The 18853-nt window shown below is 38.6% G+C and overlaps 1 protein-coding gene and 1 long non-coding RNA gene across 2 annotated transcripts; one reads left to right on the forward strand and one right to left on the reverse strand.

Annotated features, from left to right (window-relative positions):
- Window positions 1-1884: 1884 nt before the first annotated feature.
- On the forward strand, window positions 1885-5588 carry LOC120302860. Its single transcript, XR_005555239.1, has 2 exons — window positions 1885-3366; window positions 4379-5588. It is a non-coding gene; the product is annotated as an uncharacterized LOC120302860 (long non-coding RNA).
- On the reverse strand, window positions 5069-18646 carry YWHAQ (tyrosine 3-monooxygenase/tryptophan 5-monooxygenase activation protein theta). Its single transcript, XM_039331871.1, has 6 exons — window positions 18472-18646; window positions 16756-17128; window positions 7595-7718; window positions 7268-7431; window positions 6545-6640; window positions 5069-6087 (listed from the first exon to the last, which is right to left on the reverse strand). Exons 2-6 carry the CDS (start codon window positions 17047-17049, stop codon window positions 6028-6030), a joined length of 738 nt encoding a protein of 245 aa, XP_039187805.1. The 5' UTR covers window positions 17050-17128; window positions 18472-18646; the 3' UTR covers window positions 5069-6027.
- Between the last annotated feature and the right edge of the window lie 207 nt (window positions 18647-18853).

The following is an 18853-nucleotide window of genomic DNA, read 5'->3' on the forward strand; positions in this document are numbered from 1 at the left end:
TATTTTCCAAAGCGCCTGAGGGAAGGACAAGAAGCAACGGATGGAAACTAATCAAGGAGAGAAGCAACCTAAAACTAAGGAGAAATTTCCTGACAGAACAATTAACCAGTGGAACAACCTGCTTCCAGAAGCTGTGAATGCTCCAACTCTGGAAGTTTTTAAGAAGAGACCGGACAGCCATTTGTCTGAAATGGTGTAGGGCAGTGGTTTTCAACCTGTGGGTTGGGACCCCATTTGGGGTCAACGACCATTTCATGGGGGTCGCCAAACAACACAGTCCGCCATTTTTTCCCCTTTCCCTTAGCTGTGCTACTCCCTTTTATTCTATTGGCTTTTGAAAGCCAATAGAATAGACCAGGGGTAGGCAACCCAAAACACTTAAAGAGCCACTTGGACCCGTTTCCCACCAAAAACAAAACACTGGGAGCCGCAAAACCCTTTTGATATCTAAAATGAAGATAACACTGCATATATCCTTTTTTACCTTTATTATAGGTGTGTGTGTGTGTTTCTGTGTGTATCTGTGTGTGTATATATATGTATATGTGTATATACACACACACACACACACACATACACAGGTAAAAAAAGGATATATGCAGTGTTATCTTCATTTTAGATGTCAAAAGGGTCTCTCTCTCTCTCTGTGTCTGTCTCTCTCTCCCTCCCTATCTGCCCTTGGTCTGCCACTCCTCTTCCCCCGCTCTCTTTCTTTCTCTCTCTCTCTTTCCTCTCTCTCTCTCCCTCCCTCTCTCTTTCTCTCTCTCTCTTTCTCCCCCCCCTCCTATCTGTTGCTCACCTGGCAAGCTTCAAGCTGTTGTCCAACAAGCAACCTCGTCTCTTTTATGACTCATGGACTTCAACTCCCAGAATTCCTGAGTCAGCCTAGCTGGGCTAGCTAGCTCTCTCTTGCCCTTCCTGCTTCCTGCTTCCTGCAGAGACGCAGCAAAGGGAGGAGCTCCGCCCAGTAAGCTTTTCAGCTCCTCGGAGAATACTGTGAGTGCACTCTCTTTTACACAGACACACAGACACACACACACAAAAACACAAACACACACACACACACACACACACACAGAGAGAGAGAGAGAAGCAGGGAAGCGCAATTGCCTCTCTCTGTCTCTGTCTCTCTCTGCAAAGGCAGAGGAGGCTGGGAGCCACATGGGAAGGCTCAAAGAGCCGCATGCGGCTCCGGAGCCGCAGGTTGCCGACCTGTGGAATAGACTCTCTTGAATAGAGTCTAATTCTATTGGCTTTCAAAAGCCAATAGGAATTGTCCAGGCTGTCTCTGCCCTGCTGAGCCCGCCAAAATTCCCATTCTGCAAATGGTGCTGCACCAGTTGAGTAGTCCTCGACTTACGACCGGTTGAGTAGTCCTCAACTTATGACCGGTTGGGGGTTGCGGCATTAAAAAGGTTGAGAACCACTGGTGTAGGGTTCCTGCCTAAGCAGGGGGTTGGACTATGACCTCCAAGGTCCCTTCCAACTATTTATTATTATTATTATTATTATTATTATTATTATTATTATTATTATGTGAGTTTGGTGGTAACAGCCGGCCTAGCTTGACTGAGGTGGGCAGTTACGTCGGCCATCACGGAGTAGTACAGGTACTCCTCGAATTACGACCACAATTCAGCCCAAAATTAAGTGAGACGTTTGTTAAGTGAGCTTGTCACCATTTTACGACCTTTTTGCCACAATTGTCAAGTGAATCGTTGCAGTTGATAAGTTAGCAATCCAGTTGTTAAATGAATCTGGCTTTCCCCGTTGACTTTGCTTGTCACAAAAGGGGATCACATAACCCTGGGTCACAGCAACAGTCATAAATACGAACCAGTTGCCAAGCATCTGAATTTTGATCACATGATCATGGGGATGCTGCCATGATCGTAACTCTGAAAAACAGCAATAAGTCACGTTTTTCGGTGCCACTGTAACTTTGGTCACTAAATGAATTGTTGGGAGTCAAGGAGAAGTAAGAGTTGCAGACTAGATTGGAAGGGCGACAACCCCGAAGAACGATGAAAAAGAAAGTTTCATGGAAGTGTCTCTAATGAAGTTACACATAATCAAGCTCATTTGGAAGGAGACATTGCTTTCCATTTGGGGCTACTGAAAAAAAAAGACTCCACTAGAGAGCTGTCTCTTGGCTTGTCCCCTAGCTGTAAAAGACAAAGGTCTCCTTGGTCAGTGTTGGAACTGTCAGGAGTATCCTTATCTGAGATGGATGGCAGCCCTGACCCTCTCTAAAACCTTTCCTCAGAAATTGAAGCCTCTGCATCCTAAAATTGTGTTTTTATTCTGCCCTCTATTGCTATATAGTGGCTTTATTGGAGGAGAAAAGTTTTGAAATCCTATGAGGGCTCCCTTTCCCATCAGTTGTAATTTTGTTTGACTTTAGGATTAATATTAACAGATTTTTTTTTTCTCAAGTTCTGGAGTAAGATTCAGCAGTGAAGGAAAGGAACTTGACTAAAAGTGACAATCATTAATTTATGCAGAAAAAGCAGGCCTAAAGGTTCAAGCCATTATCAGTATTGTAACCGTATAGTACTCAAACAGGTTTGAGTACTATACGGTCCCTATCCTGTACAAGAATACTAAATTATCAGCATACAGGAACTGGCAATTATGAAGCAGACATGAAACCTCTAAGCTGGGCTACCATTTTGCAAAATACATCTGTTGTACTAGGAATTTTTGGTGTAAATGGAGACCAGGTTAGAAGAAAATCATCTGACTTCAAAACTCACTTAAACAAATTTCTCACTTAGCAACATAAATTTTGGGGTCAGTTGTAGTCGTAGGTTGAGGACTATATGTATTTCTACCCAATTCTCTACCCCACTTCTTCTATTTGTAAAGGTAACTATGCAAATAGATCTATTTCTAATCTGTATCATGAATCTAACCTTAAATCTATTTCACTACCAATAATGTTTTCCCCTTAAATATGACCCATCATTTTGCTACACCTAATGTTCAACGATATGCTCTCCAGAGTGAAAGTAGCATTGCTCTCCAGAGTGAAAGTAGCATTTTTAATTTGGAGAAAAAGGGAGATACGAGGACTCAGTTTTAAAGAAATAGAAAAATCTTATGAGACAGGCTACATATAGTGATAGTAGGATTCTTAAACATATTTTTTTGCTAACACAACTGTAATCTCATAATTGAAGTCCTTTGGGGTTACCTGAATAAGGGAATCATTCTGATTTATCTCCCCCCCTCCAACCAAACACATGATGCTGTGGTAGTGCGGACAGAATGCCTGAAGGCTGTAAGAGTCTGGATGAGGAAGTACCAGCTTCTATTCATCCATGGCAAGGTGGAGTGGCTACGGGATTTGTCGTCCAGACCCAGGTGGTATTTCGTTCTTTAACTCTGAATGGAATGGTGCTTCCCCAGTCTGAGCTGGTGTGCAGTGTGCAATTTAGGAGTCCACCTGGACTCATAGCTGCTGCTCGAGCAGGTGGCAGCCATGGCTTGGGGAGGGGGGGACCTTTCGCAGATTTGTCTATTGTGCCAATTGCACCTTTCCCTGGAAGCCTTGCTCATGGTTACTCAGTTTGGATTACTGCAATGCATTCTACTGGACCAAGGGTAGGCAACCCAAAACACTCAAAAGAGCCACTTGGACCCATTTCCCACCGAAAACAAAACGCTGGGAGCTGCAAAACCCTTTTATCTAAAATGAAGCTAACACTGCATATATCCTTTTTTACCTTTATTATAGGTGTGTGTGTGTGTGTGTGTGTGTGTGTGTGTGTGTGTATTAAAGGTAAAAGAGGATATATGCAGTTATCTTCATTTTAGATGTCAAAAGTCTGTCTCTCTCTCTGCTCTCCCTCTCTCCGATCTTCTGCTCACCTGGCAAGCTGGCTTCGAGCTGTTCTCCAACAAGCTCAGAGGTAGGCAACCTCGGCTCTTTTATGACTCATGGACTTCAACTCCCAGAATTCCTGAGTCAGCATAGCTGGGCTAGCTAGCTCTCTCCTGCCCTTCCTGCTTCCTGCAGAGACGCAGCAAAGGGAGCTCTGCCCAATAAGTTTTTCAGCTCCTTTACACACACACACAGAGAGAGAGAGAGAGAGAGAGAGAGAGAGAGAGAGAGAGAGAGAGAGAGAGAGAGGAGAGGGAGGGGCAAGTGCCTCTCTGTCTCTGTCTGCAGAGGGCAGAGGAGGCTGGGAGCCGCAGGGGAAAGGTTCAAAGAGCCACATGCGGCTCCGGAGCCGCAGGTTGCTAACCTGTGTACTGGACTGTCCAGAAAATGAACTGGTCCAGAATGCAGCAATGCACAAGTAATGGGAACCCCTAGATTTGCCCATGTTAAGACTTCTGTTGTGTGAGCTGTGTGGGCTTTGTTTTTTTCTAGGTGCAATTCAAGGTGGTCTTCCCCTTTAATGCTCTATATGTCACAGGGCCAGGTTATATGAAGGCATCTACAGGACATTGGCCCGTCCTACTTGGTCAGACAGGGTGAGTATGCTTTCGTTTCCTTCCCCTAAATATTGTTATCTGGTGGGAGCTAGCAAGCATGACTTTTCTGGGACAGCCAACTGCCCTATGGAACACTGTGCACCATAGAAGTTAGGCAAGCCTCTACCCTCCAGACCTTGCGTAAAGTTTTGAAGACCTGTTTTTTTCTTCCCCCAAGTGCTAGGGTATTATTAGGTGACTGCACATCATGAGCTTCACTTGGTGCCAGGTTTTTGTTGGTTTTTAATGTCTTGGTTTTATAGTTTTAATGTGGTTTTGCATATTGTCTACTTTTGATTGGAAGCCATTCAGAACGGGTTACAAGATGAACGGCTATAAAAAAAGTTTTAAATAATTAAAAGGAAAATGGATACAATGAAAATGGATCCTAAGAACATTCTCAAAATATTGAGATTAACAAAGATTGAGATCATTAAATTTACGGCTGTTGAATTATTTTCTCCCCAGACTTTTTGAAAAGGATTCAATATAGGTAATTTGTCTTTACTTTCAATTCGGCAGTCCAGTTTGTTAAGCAAATAATTATATTTTTAGCAAAGCTGCATGTAAATGTTACAAAGCAACATTTTATGGTTTATAAAATGTAATTTTATTTAATGTTATTTTGTTACATAGGGCATTAACATTTTCACAAGGCTTTTTTGGGACTACAATCAATGATTAGCAACACACAATAGTGGTCCATCTACCTACAGAACAAATCACTGGACGAACTTGACACCTTCATACATGTGCACAAATCTGCATGGAAAAGTTTTATACTTGGACATGTGACCACTTTCCCCATTCCAGTGTTAAGAAATGACATGCAATTTAGTCTGCCAAAAAGGCACTCCCTGTTTTCTGGCAGTAACATGCTGCTTCTAAGACATAATCAAGTGAATACCAGAACTACAAAGGCAGGAGTGTGATATTTTATTGGGAGGGGATAGCAATTGGACAGCAGCAACTGAAGAGTAAGAAGAGTCCCTGTATTTAAACACTCAATAGCTCCTGCTGTACACATATGTAGGAAGCCACACTACTATGCTTTCTATGTAGCCCAATACTCCCATTTCCTACAGAAAGGAATTAACAATAGCATGTAAAAATCAAACCAAGTAACCCCTGAATAAAAAGGGAATGTGAAGAATTGTACTGCATAAAACTTTTTAGTTGCGTTACTCAAATATTTGTGGTTTTTTCTGTAATACCAAAACAATTGCTTGAAGGACCTGGTTCAGATTTCTTTAAAAAAATACCAAATAACTTTAGTCTGCTACTTAAGTGTTTGGAAATTATTTATGTTTATATGAAATTTAAGCCAGTATTAATACTTTTCTACAGCAGTAACCGCACACCAGGAAGGCCAAGACAAACACAAATCAAGGAATGGATTTTTCCCAAAGCTGCAGTGTGAAAAGACTATAAATTGATTTCCATACATATGGATGGGTTCTCTTTGCTATAGGAAATCCAAGTGGAGCTATAAGGAATGAGACGTGTAAAAAGATTTCTTGAGAAGAATGACACTTCAGGTTCAACTTAATTTTCTGCACCTTCCGCAGCATCACATTCTTCTCCTGCGCTGTCTGATGTCCATAACTAGAAAGAAAAACAACCAGACTGAAGTACAGCACATTCAGTTTAAATATACGCTCATTCTGCCTTTCAGCCCCGAATAACTGTTCAAACAACCTGACCCCCCCCCCCCACACACACATATTGAAATCTTCTAAATGGCAGAGTAAATAAGCAATGGCAAAGATAACCGGCTTTTTAACTGATGAATTCATACTCCTTTAAATAGCTTTACCTACATCATATGAAATTGTTAATATTACTTGGATAATAAGTCATATATGCATTTCTATTTAAGTTTAGCCAAGGGAAATAGTCTTAGAAAGACAATATCAAGAATGTATGTTTATTATTCCAATACCAAACAGCCTTGGCTTGCAACTATTATTCCTAAAGGTATTTTCCAAAGAATCACAATTAAGAGTGGCAAACTCAGATTTTAAACACAGTTATTCTAAGAAAATTAAAAGGTGTATCTTACTGTGAGGTTGTCTCTAAGCAACTGCATGATGAGTGTGCTATCTTTGTATGAGTCTTCATTCAGTGTATCAAGTTCAGCAATGGCTTCATCAAAAGCCTGTAAGAGAAACAAAAACCAGTCTTACTAAATTCAGGAAAAAACCTTCCCCAAAGTAAACATTTGTACAGAGAGCTAAATCAGCTTTCTTCATAGGTGCATCTTATTTCTTTAATGAAAACTGCTCTGAATTATATATTATATATAATTATATATTATACAATAATGATTATTAATACAAAACCTGTGTGATGAAGCTTTCAAGCAAAAAAAGGAAGGGGGATGCTTAGCCACAATGTTTTCATCTGGTGAACAAGATTTATCATACATACTTTAGACAACAGGGGAAAAGAGAGCAATCAATCCTAAGTACTGTTCCCTCAAATTAAGTTTCACTGTGATCAGTGAAGGCAAAGATGCAACCTTATACAGTGGCAGTTGCATCTTGAAATCACCAAGTGAAAATCTGTGAAGAACAATTAAGTGCCCTTTAGTACACTTCACTGTTAATGGGTCTCTCAAGTTTCATCATGTAACAGCAATCATGGGAAAAGATACATCACTCTAGACTATATTTTACAAGAACTCTATGTTTTCTACATACAATTCTCATTTAAGAAAATAAGCAGTTGAGACTACAAAGTCCTCTTCCTTTATGTGCATGCACAGACATACAAAAAAACTTACTGTCTTGGCCAATGTGCAGGCCAATTCTGGATTGTTGAGGATCTCATAATAAAACACCGAAAAGTTAAGCGCTAGACCCAAACGAATTGGATGTGTAGGTTGCATCTCTTTCTTGCTGATGTCAAATGCTTCTTGATAAGCTGCCTGTGAATTTTCTATTGTTTCTGTGAAGAAAAAGGAAAAATAAGTGAAAGCAACCTAAAAAATTAGTCGGGATTATTATCCACACAAGCAGGACATAATACATAATGCTCCTGCCTTTTATAATGGCTTCATACACATGTGTTCTAACTGAAAACTATAGGTTTAAATGAACACAGTACTCACGTTTCCTGTCATCTCCACTTGCAACTTCTGCAAGATAACGGAAATAGTCTCCTTTCATCTTCAAATAAAAGACCTTGCTCTCTGGATTAGTTGCGTTAGCTATTAAGTACTTGTCCAGCAGTTCCTATCACAATAAAAATGAAGACAAAAGCCGCCATTTGGTCATGTATCACCTTGCTTGGATTCAAGTAAAATTTCACCACCATAAAAGGACAGCATATTCAATTACATGAAAACATTTAAACTACTGTACTATGTTGTAAGTGGGTACAATTGCATTTTCGGTAAGAAAATGCCTTAAATAAAAGGAATATTCACTTCTAGGATTATCTTGCTAGTTATGCAATACATAATATCTAGGCCAGCGTTCCCCAATCTTTCCGTGTTGGCAGCCTGGCGCAGGGGAGGGTGGGAAGAGGGGATAGGTTTGTGTGAGCGGCAGGCACGCACACATGGACAGCTTCATTTGTGTGAGTGGTGGGCACATGGGGACCTCTGATCTAGGCAATACTTATACAAATTACTAACAAGAAATTAAGGACACATACCCATTAACTTTTATTATCTGGGGGGAAAGCACAGAAATATAAAATAAACACATAAAATAAATGCACTATTAATTATATAGCTGCCCATTTTATATCAAATTCTGGGCAGGTTCCAATCAATAAAAAACAGAATACTTATACCTATTAAAACCATAAACATTAAAAACCTGGCACCAAAGCTAGGCTTCCAACATCTCATTAAATCCTCTCATCCACCTCATCAGATTCCAGTGCCTGGAGGAAAAGCCAAGTCTTTTTAAATATTTTTCAAAAGGAGGGTATTTAACTGGTCATATATTTAATTAAAAATTCATTCCACATTTCATTCAGTGTTTCAAGGCAACCTGCACAGCTCTCCCTGCTATGTTCCCTTGCAACACTTTGAGACAAAAAACTAGATTTTCCAATTCCTAATCAAATGCCTTAATTACTATACCATTCAGAGCTCTAGAAATAGTTACTATAAATATTAATACAACTGTTCTGAAACATTCATGGGCCAAGAATCCTATTCATCTGCTCACCTAGCATGGTTTTTTTTTAAAAGGCTATTAAGCAGAGAATCAGTACCTTTGATTCAGTTGAGATGTTGGTCCTTCTCCTGTTTTCCTTCCTCTGACCTGTTCTTCATTCAACTCTCTTTTTCTGTCTTATTCTTTCAGCACTATGTAATATATACATTACTTTGCTCTCTAATTTAACTAATAAGTAGGTCCCCTGTGTTCACAATGCAGAAATACGAGTTTCTGAAGAATATTGCTAGACTGATGAGTCTAAAGGTGGGTGGAACAAAGTTATTTTTCTGGAATTTCTTCCAGCATTGTTTTCTCTCCCTCCCTCCCTAAATGGTCAGAGAAGATAGATCAGCCCGAAGCATCTAATTCTGGGTAGGATGAGAGCAAGCAGAACATAGCTGACTTAATTTGCAAGGGGATGTACAGGCAAAAGACAAAAATGGTAATAACAGGTGAATCTAAGTGCCAGGGATTTGAACATGAAAACTAATATAAGGTAGGCTTCCTTAAAATCAGTACAAGGTATAAATAAGCTAAAAATGAAATCCTGAAATAAAGTAAGTAGGTACAGATAGTCCTTAACTTACAACAGTTCATTTAGTGACCATTCAAAGTTACAATGGCATTGAAAAATGTGACTTATAACCAACCGTCTTTCATAGTTATGACCTTTCCAGCATCCCCATGATCAAGTGATCAAAATTCAGATGCTTGGCAACTGGTTCATATTTATGATCATTGCTGTGTCCCAGGGTCATGTGATCACCTTTTGCAATTTTCTGACAAGCACAGTCAATGGGGAAGCCAGATTCACTTAACAACCATATTATTAACTTATCAACTGCAGTGATTCACTTAACATCTGTGGCAAGAAAAGTCATAAAATGGGGCAAAACTCATTTAACAAATGAGTCACACTTAACAACAGAAATGTTGGGCTCAATTGTGGTCGTAAGTCAAGGAGTACGTGCAATGGCGACATGACTTGTATTCTTAGCCAATCTATCCTGAAAACTCATCTTCAAGCTTACAAAGGAGTCATCAAAAAACTAATAATCATTTTAAAAAGCACTATCTTTTGATAATTAGCCTTTATGTATTTATGTCTATGGTTTGATGTTAAAATCTGAAGTATCTTAAATGAAAATTTTGTGGCAACTGAAGCAGATCGCCCAATAAAAAAACTATTTTGCAACAGTGATTCTTAAAACAGCAATAGGTAGTTATTTGTGATGGTTTGCAAGTAATTTGGACATTATATTAATATCATTCCATACATGTTTATATCCTGTTCTAAACTGTAAGACTATCCAAGCCTGAAAAACAATAGACTGGGTGTGATGATTTGTATTTTTGTAGTGTAGCAAGCTGCAGAATCACTTCCCAACTGAATATGCAAAAGAAATAAAAGAGACATCATGCCTAAAGTTTTTTTTCCCATTGATAAAATGAAACTTCTATCAGAATTTCTATCTTCACTTTTCTAATTTTGACTTATTCTCTTAATAGTGCAGAAGCACCATGCTGTTCAATGCCAAAGCTGTGTGTAGATTTTTGCAGACAAAAAAATGTAGAAGATTAGCCAGTTTATTTTGCAATGTTGTTTCAGAAGAGCTTTTAACTTTCCATTGTATGTAATGATTTCTCTCAATATTCAGTGATTACTTTGAACATTTCTATAGTTTCATGCCTTTGGTTTAAATGTCTTAAATTTAGCTATCTGGGAAGCCTTATACTGATCTTTTATTGAATTCTTTTTGAACTGAAAATTCATATAAACCTGATTTACAATGAAGCATTTCTGCCAACAGTGTGCATTCTAAAACACTATGTTTAATTATGAAATACCGTATTTTCCGGCGTATAAGACGACTTTCTAAACCCTGAAAATCTTCTCAAAAGTCAGGGGTCGTCTTATAAGCCAGAATATACGGGTAGCTGTTCTCTGAATTTAAAACCAATCTGCCCCCTAGTGACCAGCCCTATTTTTTTTTTACAGAAATAAGCACTAACAGGACAAAGCATACATTTTTCTACATCGCCCATCACCTTATTCTTTTTCAGGAAAAGCAATTAAATAGTAGAAAACAGTAAGCTATATAAATTAAGGACATTACATCTACAAAAAAGAAAAAAGAAACATTTGATTTACTTCTTATACCTATAGCAGCAGTCATGAATATATGGAAAAACTTTTTGAGTCAGCAAATCACATTGATTAGGAAAGATACTGGTCAAAGGAAAAAGATCAAAGTGAAAATTAAGAAAATAGATTATGGGATCTACCAGAGAGAATATTTAAAAAAGAAACATTTGTTTGAATATGGATATTGAATATTGAAAAATACCAGCTGAGTTCAGGAAGCATTAGGGAAGCAGTGGTGGGCAACACTCGCTTTCTAGCAGCAAAGGAATGGAGCTCCTATTGTGCTCATTTATAAACAGAAATTCAATATTGTACTGTATTTTCTGGCGTATAAGATGACTTTCTAAACCCTGAAAATCTTCTCAAAAGTTGGGGGTCGTCTTATACGCCCAGTCGCCTTATACGCCGGAATATACGGTACTCTACTAACGTATCAAAACATCTACTTGTGGGCCTTTCTTGATGCTTACACATATTTAAGCACCATTTCCCATTTTCCTTTTAGTATCTCTATAACAGTAATACATACAGCTGTAGCAACAACCTATTCCCAATAACCTGATATGTGAAACACTAGCTCTCTTATAATCTAGCTACATGCTCCATTTTTTTAAAGAAAAAGAAAGAATAACCAGTTACAGAACTGGAGATATCTTAAACTTTACTTATTTACAATGTAAAGTCTGAAAAAACTGATAAATTCTCTTGCCTTATTTCAGTAACATTGGCACCATTAGGAATTAAATAACTTGGACTATAACTTGTCATCAAGTCTTTTAGATAAGTAAAATACTTACATTGAAGAAAAAAATATGAAACCTATTCCTCCCAAGTCATGCTTAGGAGCTAGAGATATAATCTGTAAGCATCAATTTTCATTATGAAATATGGGAAATTGTAGCCTTTCTGTAAATTCCTGAACAGTTTCGATGCTATTTAATTTTCTGTATGTACACTTACTATGCCACATACTCTATATACCTACTATACCAGATTATTAGCTTCATCCCTTCTTAAATGCTTAAAAATATGCCCCAAGATTTTAATCATCTCCATTAGAAAACTCAGAAGAAAGATGAATCAGATTAAACAAATAAGAAGTACTCTAACAATTCAATTGTGCAGTTTGCTTTCAAATTTACTCCTTTGAAATAAAGAATATTGCAGCAAGACTTCCTTCCGAGTAAACAGGTTCAAGAACACATGGCTACAGTATTTGGATTGCTCTGTATCCTCATCCAGAACAAAATGCTATTCTGAATTCAAATTGTGTACTAACCAATACTGCTTCATGAACCATTTACAACATTTAATATTTTATTTTATTAATCAAGGGAGAACAAGGAACCTTGAAATGCTTGTTTAGCCCTTTCTAGCTTCAGAGCTACATAACTGAACCCTAATCTTCAAAGGGCACAGGTCACACATTGTCATTTTTTTTCTTTGTAACCTTAACAATAAAATGTATTTGTAAGGCCAGGTTTCCCTGTAAGAAAGTCTCACTGATACATTCCAAGAAAGCAAGAAATGGAGAGTCAATTCATTCGTACTGCTATCTTGCAGAATCTTTAATGCACACTAATTTATTTCAACTTGAAGCCTGACATATTATTGCTAAGACAAATCATTCATCGCCTTAGAGCAGTGTTTCTCAACTTTGACAATTTTAAGGCATGTGGACTTCAACTCCCAGAATTCCACAGCCAGCATTGCTGGCTGTGGAATTCTGGGAATTGAAGTCCACATGCCTTAAAACTGTCAAGGTTGAGAAACACTGCCTTAGAGCTAATGTCACTATTTTAAATGTCAAAATGTCCATTCGCAATATTCTACATTACTTTCAACTTTATGTATACATTTAAGTAATGTAAGCTTAAGGACAGATAATGCAAAGAGGAAACATACAGATTAATTAAAATCATGAAACAACCAAATTAGTCACATTATAAAAATTCATAAGAAAACACAGTAGTGGGGAAAAATCGTACTGTGTATACAAAATTCTCATATTGATAATACTTTTGGGGATCTAACCATTTTAGCACTGTGTTTCTGAATCTGAAAAGAAAGTTTGATGCTTTTAGCAAAAAAAAAAAAAAAAGTTCCCATAATCTAATTTTTCACAATTAGGTTCACATGGGGAAAACATCACTGGATAATCAAAGTTGTTACTATTGGAGAGGGAAAATACTTTATACAAATGTTAATAAAGAACCCCTCCACTCAAGAGATTAAGTACTCAATGATTCAGCAATAATAACAGCAATCTTTCTATGATACTTGTTTTGTCTATTCTTATTATTTTAAATTTGTTCGAGGGTAGTAATTCAATAATAAAATGTAGACACATGTAATTCTATGAAACGGAAATAATTTCAAAAATGCTTAGTAAGAAAAAAAAACTTGTTGGCCTCCATGGCTCAAACCTTATAGAACAGAGACAGGTGATTTAGTGTTTCCAGATGCTTTGAACCTCAACTCCCATGAGACCCAGTTAGCATATTCAAAAACAGAGAAGATTTGAGATAAAAGTATATTTATTATGGCAAAATGTCTTGCTGCCATAGTTCAGTTTAAGTTTTTAGAGATCTCTCTCCAAGGTTATATATCACTTACATACACAAAAGTAGGAGACAATCTAAACATGCTAGTCAGGAAAGGGAACATTCTGTTTTTCGCCCAGAATGTTCCATGTATTCCACAGAATACACTACTCTGAGCATCAGGATTAGTTCATGCAATTCTGAAGTACATTACCCAGAATAGGGAAAAAATGAATAGTGTTCTGGATGAGTACAAGGGTGATCTAAATATAACTCACCAGGACATAATATACTACAGAAATTTAGTTTCTATCTGCTTTTATCTATTATGTCTTGTTTGTTACATGTATCCTATTCAAATCTGGCATACAGCCCCCGAGTGCCTCCAAATATTAGCCTATGAATTGTAAATTTGAATATACAGATAAAAGAATAAAATACATAGGAAATAATAGTCTATATTCAACTTAATTTCAATTAAATTGAATTTTTTACATAGCCTCGCCAACTCTTGAATTTCAGTGCCTTGGACATTATACAAAGGCCAAAGTAAGTTTCAGTTTATAAAATACATGGTACTGTATTTCATAATTTTATAGTTCCAGGATTTTGTGAAGTTAAATTTAAAAAATAGTGAACTGATTAAGTTTAATTACCAGGCTGGGACAAATTGGAAATATGTTTATCACTCTGCAAGCACCAGAAATAAAAACTATCCCTCAGATGAAGATCAAAATGATATTTATTTGAAACAATGCTGGACGAAGACATTATGTGATCTAGTCTTTAACTGCCAAAAATCATCACTGAAAGCTCAGAATACAAAAAATAATATGAAAGACTGTGGGGAAGGAAGATAAGCAAATATTGTCTTGCAAACCTACCTCCTAGAAAAGCTTCAAAAGATTTGATTGTTCTGTAAATCATCTGCAAAGCATGCTATAAAACATTCCTTCTGGTTAGTCTGGATCTTACCAAATGTTTAAAAGTCAAATATCTATGTTTTAGCATTCTTTTGTAAAACATAATTTGAGCAAATGTCTAGCAATACTGTAGTACTAACACAGGAATCTATGCTTCAAAAATCCAATTCATATGTCCTACTACTGTATTCTACATTAAGTAACCAACCTGTTTCAACTGAAATTCATTATGATGTCAAAGAATCATATATGTACTATATCACAAAATTAAATATTTATTGGAACTGAGCATGATAAGCAAAGTATTCATAATGGTTTATAAGCTATAGTTTCTTTCTTGGAATGGTTTTATAACATAAATTTGTACACAAATTTATAGACAAATTTCTTGTGTGTCCAATCCACTTGGCCAATAAAGAATTCTGTTCTGTTCTTATAAGATTCATTAATTTTGTTTAAATACATGAGCATTTAAAACAGATCATACTGAACTGAATTATATTATTTGATGTGTTCTACAAACCTGAACAATCCTATATGACTTGTACAAAATGTATTGCTAATTAGAATTGTAATCTGTCATTAGGCAAAGATAGACTAAGTATATTAGTGTGAATGACTTCTTTTCTAAGGCTTAGACTTCCTGAGCAGTTTATAGAAATCCAAGCTAAGCAGTACTTAGCTGATCCTGGCTGATTTAACAAAGTAAGTAGAATCAGCTGGATAAGATTTGAATGGAAGACCACCAGGAAATTTCAGGATTGTAGAATATATACTGGGAATTTTAAAAAAAATTAAAATAGAAGAAAACATTGGCAAAACATGAGTCAGACTTATATTCCTAAAAAAATGATCTAATGATTAAAAATATGAGACAACTACCTCTTAAGCTAGATATTTCAAGCTGAAAAAAAAATAGAGAAACTTGCTTGTATTAGAGATGATGGCACATAATAGAGATGACTAAGGATTGACCAGGATTCAGAAAGCTACAAGTGATACACCCAAGAGCATGAATTTTTCCTGTGAATTTTTCATTTTCTTTCTAAAGTAGATTAAATACCATAATCGAACTATTTTTTAAAATAAACTTATTTCTGAAATGTTCTCCTAAATGGTGTGAAATGCTGTTTTGGAGAAAAAAGTCATTTGGGGGCAAGTGTCAACAGCATGCATTTTTGTTGCTGCCACAAAATTAAATGTGCATTACAAACAATATATGCTTAACAGGATCACAGAAATATTTTTGAATATTTAAGGAGAAAAGCATTTGTGTTGGTTGACTGAATTCCATCAATCATATCACCAAGTTAGAAATCAGATACTTTAATGGAACATACATTTCAACAAAACAAAATGTACAGAAATTATCTTAATTGTAGATATATTTAACTGGAAATTTCAACAAACATAAAGTGCAAGGTATTTTCCCTCCGAAGCACCCTTTAAAATATAGGTTAGCCCTATATTTTTCGACAAATAAAAACAACTCCCAAGAAGCCTTTGATAGTATCACTGAAAACTAGTGGTACTTTTTGATTAAAAATAGCACAAACACAATAGATTTAATAGAATTTCAAGAACAAAACACACCCAAATTATGGGAAGTTTAGGTAAAGCTGTTCAGCTTTCAAAAATATTCAGATTGCCCATTACTTGGCTCAACCAAAGCACTTACTACTTTATGTGTGTGTGTGCCTCCAAGTCAGTCACTGCTCCCATTAACTGTCCTGATAGGTCCATGTAATCTTCTTGGCAATATTTTTGGAAATGGTTTGCCATTACCTCTTTCGTAGGGCTGAGAAAGTGACTAGCCCAAAGACACCCGGTTTCTTCCATGCCTATGACTAACACAGTATTCTGGTTTTTAACTTGGCGCTTTAAACCACTACACCAAATTGGCTCTAGTTAATTGCCATACAAGCAAGTTAAAACCTATACACTATTTAAATATTTTAAAGTGATTTATCTGGTTTATCTATTACAATTTATCAAACAGTGCTTAGTTAATCACAAATACAGTAACTACAGATCATCAACAATTACTTTGGCCAGCTTGTGAAAGTGTACATCTTTTATCACTTCTTGCTACTACTATGCTTAGCATATTCACTTAATTCAGAATGCAAGAAATGTTAACTGCAAGAATAAAACAGCTGTTTCATTTTCAAATTTGTCAAAATAAAACAATTTATTTATTCTGCTACATGTTAGCAGGATCTTAATTGTGAATAGGATTACTTAAGTATAATTCAATCAATGTTTTTCCTATAACATAATAACTTTTCAGAATCTAAAGACTCCTCAGTGAAAACCTAGTTTTGTATTCAACAGTATTTTGGTCGTCAAATTATTAGATTTATGCTACAATTTGTATTAGTATCTCAGAGAAATGCAATTTATTCTTCCACTAGACATCAGCCTCTAATCTAATTAAAAATTTATCACATAAAATTTTGAAACCAAAATGACCATAGACAACTCACCAAAACAGTAGTACAGATGGACTTAAGCTCAGATTCTACTTTCTCTCGATAATCCTTGACAAGTTGCATTTTCTTATCGTTGCCATCAGTTTTCTGTTCAATGCTGGAGATCACCCGCCAAGCAGAGCGCCGCCCCCCAACAACATTCTTATAGGCTACAGAGAGAAGGTTGCGTTCCTCATTGGATAATTCAGCACCTTGCTCTGTCACTGCCTTCATGCAGGTTGCCATATCATCATAGCGCTCTGCCTGCTCAGCCAGCTTGGCTTTCTGGATCATCTCGGTCTTTTCCATGTTAGACTGCAGTGGTCTGAGCAGTAAGGCAACTGATTTGGTAGGAAAGATGAACTGTATCAAAGTAGTTGCTCAAAACCTGCAACAACAAAGAAACACTCTTAAGTACGTGTTTTGTAAGTACAATATTCAATATGGATTTAGGAAGTCAGACCAATAGAAAAAGGCAATGGGTTTAATGAGAATAAGTAAGAAATAAACCACTTAAGTTTCCAACTTGCAAACCATCCCATCTAGCAAGAAAAACTGCATTTTGTCTACAAGAAAATAACACAGAGACAAAAGCAAAAAAAAAAAAAAAAACAATACTGGTTGCCAAAACCGGTTGTTCGCTCCTCCTCTTCCGAAGATGATGAGGGCCCATGTGAATGAGACACCAGAAATGGTGGTCAGAAATAAAAGACTCCTTAGTAGTTGAACACGAAGTGACAAATCAAACTACCTGGACATTCTTTTCCACAACGTCTTCCCACCCACCCCCCGAAAGAAGTCCTTTGAAGGATATTTTATAGGAAAGGGTACAGAGGGAAAGACATGAATAAGCGTGATTAAGACTCTGTCACAGAACCTGCCAGAGAGAGAGAGCAGAACGGTCGCGGGACGATGATCTAAGAGAGAATGAACGCCGAAAGCGGCCGGAGGAATGTGGCGGTTCGTGGCTCTAGAGCCAAGGAGAGATTACGGAACCGTTCACGGACTGGCACCCTCCAGATCTTTCAGACTACAATACTCATCACCCCCGCCACCCAGTGGTAGGTGCTGCCCGCGAGGTGAAGCAGCCTATAAAACCCAAGAGCCCTGGAGGGCGCCAGCTTGGCGAAGGCCGGGCCGCGGAATGCCTGGAGGCGAACCTCCGGGGGGGGGGGAGAGAGAGGCGAAGGGCACAGAAGGTTCCTGCCTGGCCCCAGAAGCTCCGCATGGTGGCCCAAAGAGGGCAAATAGACCCGTAGAAAGCCTTGGACGGAAACCGTAGGACCGTAAGCCAGGCAGGCAAAAACGTGGTGGGAAGGAAGGAGGGGAAGAAAAGGAATCCGCATCGGAACGTCCTTTTCCCCGGCTCCTCCCTCGGAGCCCCAGGGAGGCAGCAGCGGAGATGCCTTTGTCCCCGGAGAAGGGACCCAGCCCGAGACGGCGAGGCAAAAGGGCACCGTCTAATCACCTCCCATCCCCCCCTTGCCCTGCCCTCTCTCTCCCGCCGTCCCACGGAAAATGCCGCGGCGGCTGCAGGCCGGTACGAAATGGCGGCGTCTCTCTCTCTCTCTCCAGCGCCTGGCTGCCTCGCCTCCTCTCCCCGGCAGGGGACTCCCAGTCCCGCGCCGTCCCCACAAAATGGACGACGCGGCACAGATTCGCGAAGCAGGAAAGACGCCCGAGGCGAGGACGTCCCCGCTCCTTCCCGGGCCGCGGCACCCTCGCTCTCACCGGTCTCCGCTGAGGCGCTAGGCCGGCCGGCTGGCGCCTGCTGGGTCAGCTGCGCTCGCTACGCTCCGGGACTGCGCTCGCGAGGCAGGGAGGAGGAAGAGAGGGAGAAGAACAGAAAATGCTGCTCCGCTTTCAGCGAAAGAAGCAGCGTTGCTAAAGGGCGTTGGCACAAAGCGATCCTCCTCACTGCTAGGCCCGCGCTCGTGCGGCTGGACCTATCAAGAAGCACTCTCGGGGCTCCGACTCCGCCTCCCACGCTCAAACGGCCAATCCAGCCGCTAGGCGCCGCCGCGAAGGTGGACAGAATCAAGGCGCAAGTTCGGTTGCTCTGTGGGCCGCCGCAGCTAAAGCACGGGGTTTCCTCCAATTAGATCCAGGGTGA

Source organism: Crotalus tigris, unplaced genomic scaffold, assembly GCF_016545835.1.
Source record: "Crotalus tigris isolate CLP2741 ecotype Arizona unplaced genomic scaffold, ASM1654583v1 scf7180000024439.5362192, whole genome shotgun sequence".
Classification (NCBI taxonomy): domain Eukaryota; kingdom Metazoa; phylum Chordata; class Lepidosauria; order Squamata; family Viperidae; genus Crotalus; species Crotalus tigris.

Bases quoted from the DNA above. Each gene is read 5' to 3' on its own strand.
- YWHAQ (XM_039331871.1), bottom strand. From the start codon at position 17,049: ATGGAAAAGACCGAGATGATCCAGAAAGCCAAGCTGGCTGAGCAGGCA. The intron at 7,719-16,755 runs GTGAGTTGTCTA...TTATTGTGATAG, and splicing joins CCATCTGTACTACTGTTTTG to GAACTGCTGGACAAGTACTT. The intron at 6,641-7,267 runs GTAAGTTTTTTT...TTTCTCTTACAG, and splicing joins CCTGCACATTGGCCAAGACA to GCTTTTGATGAAGCCATTGC.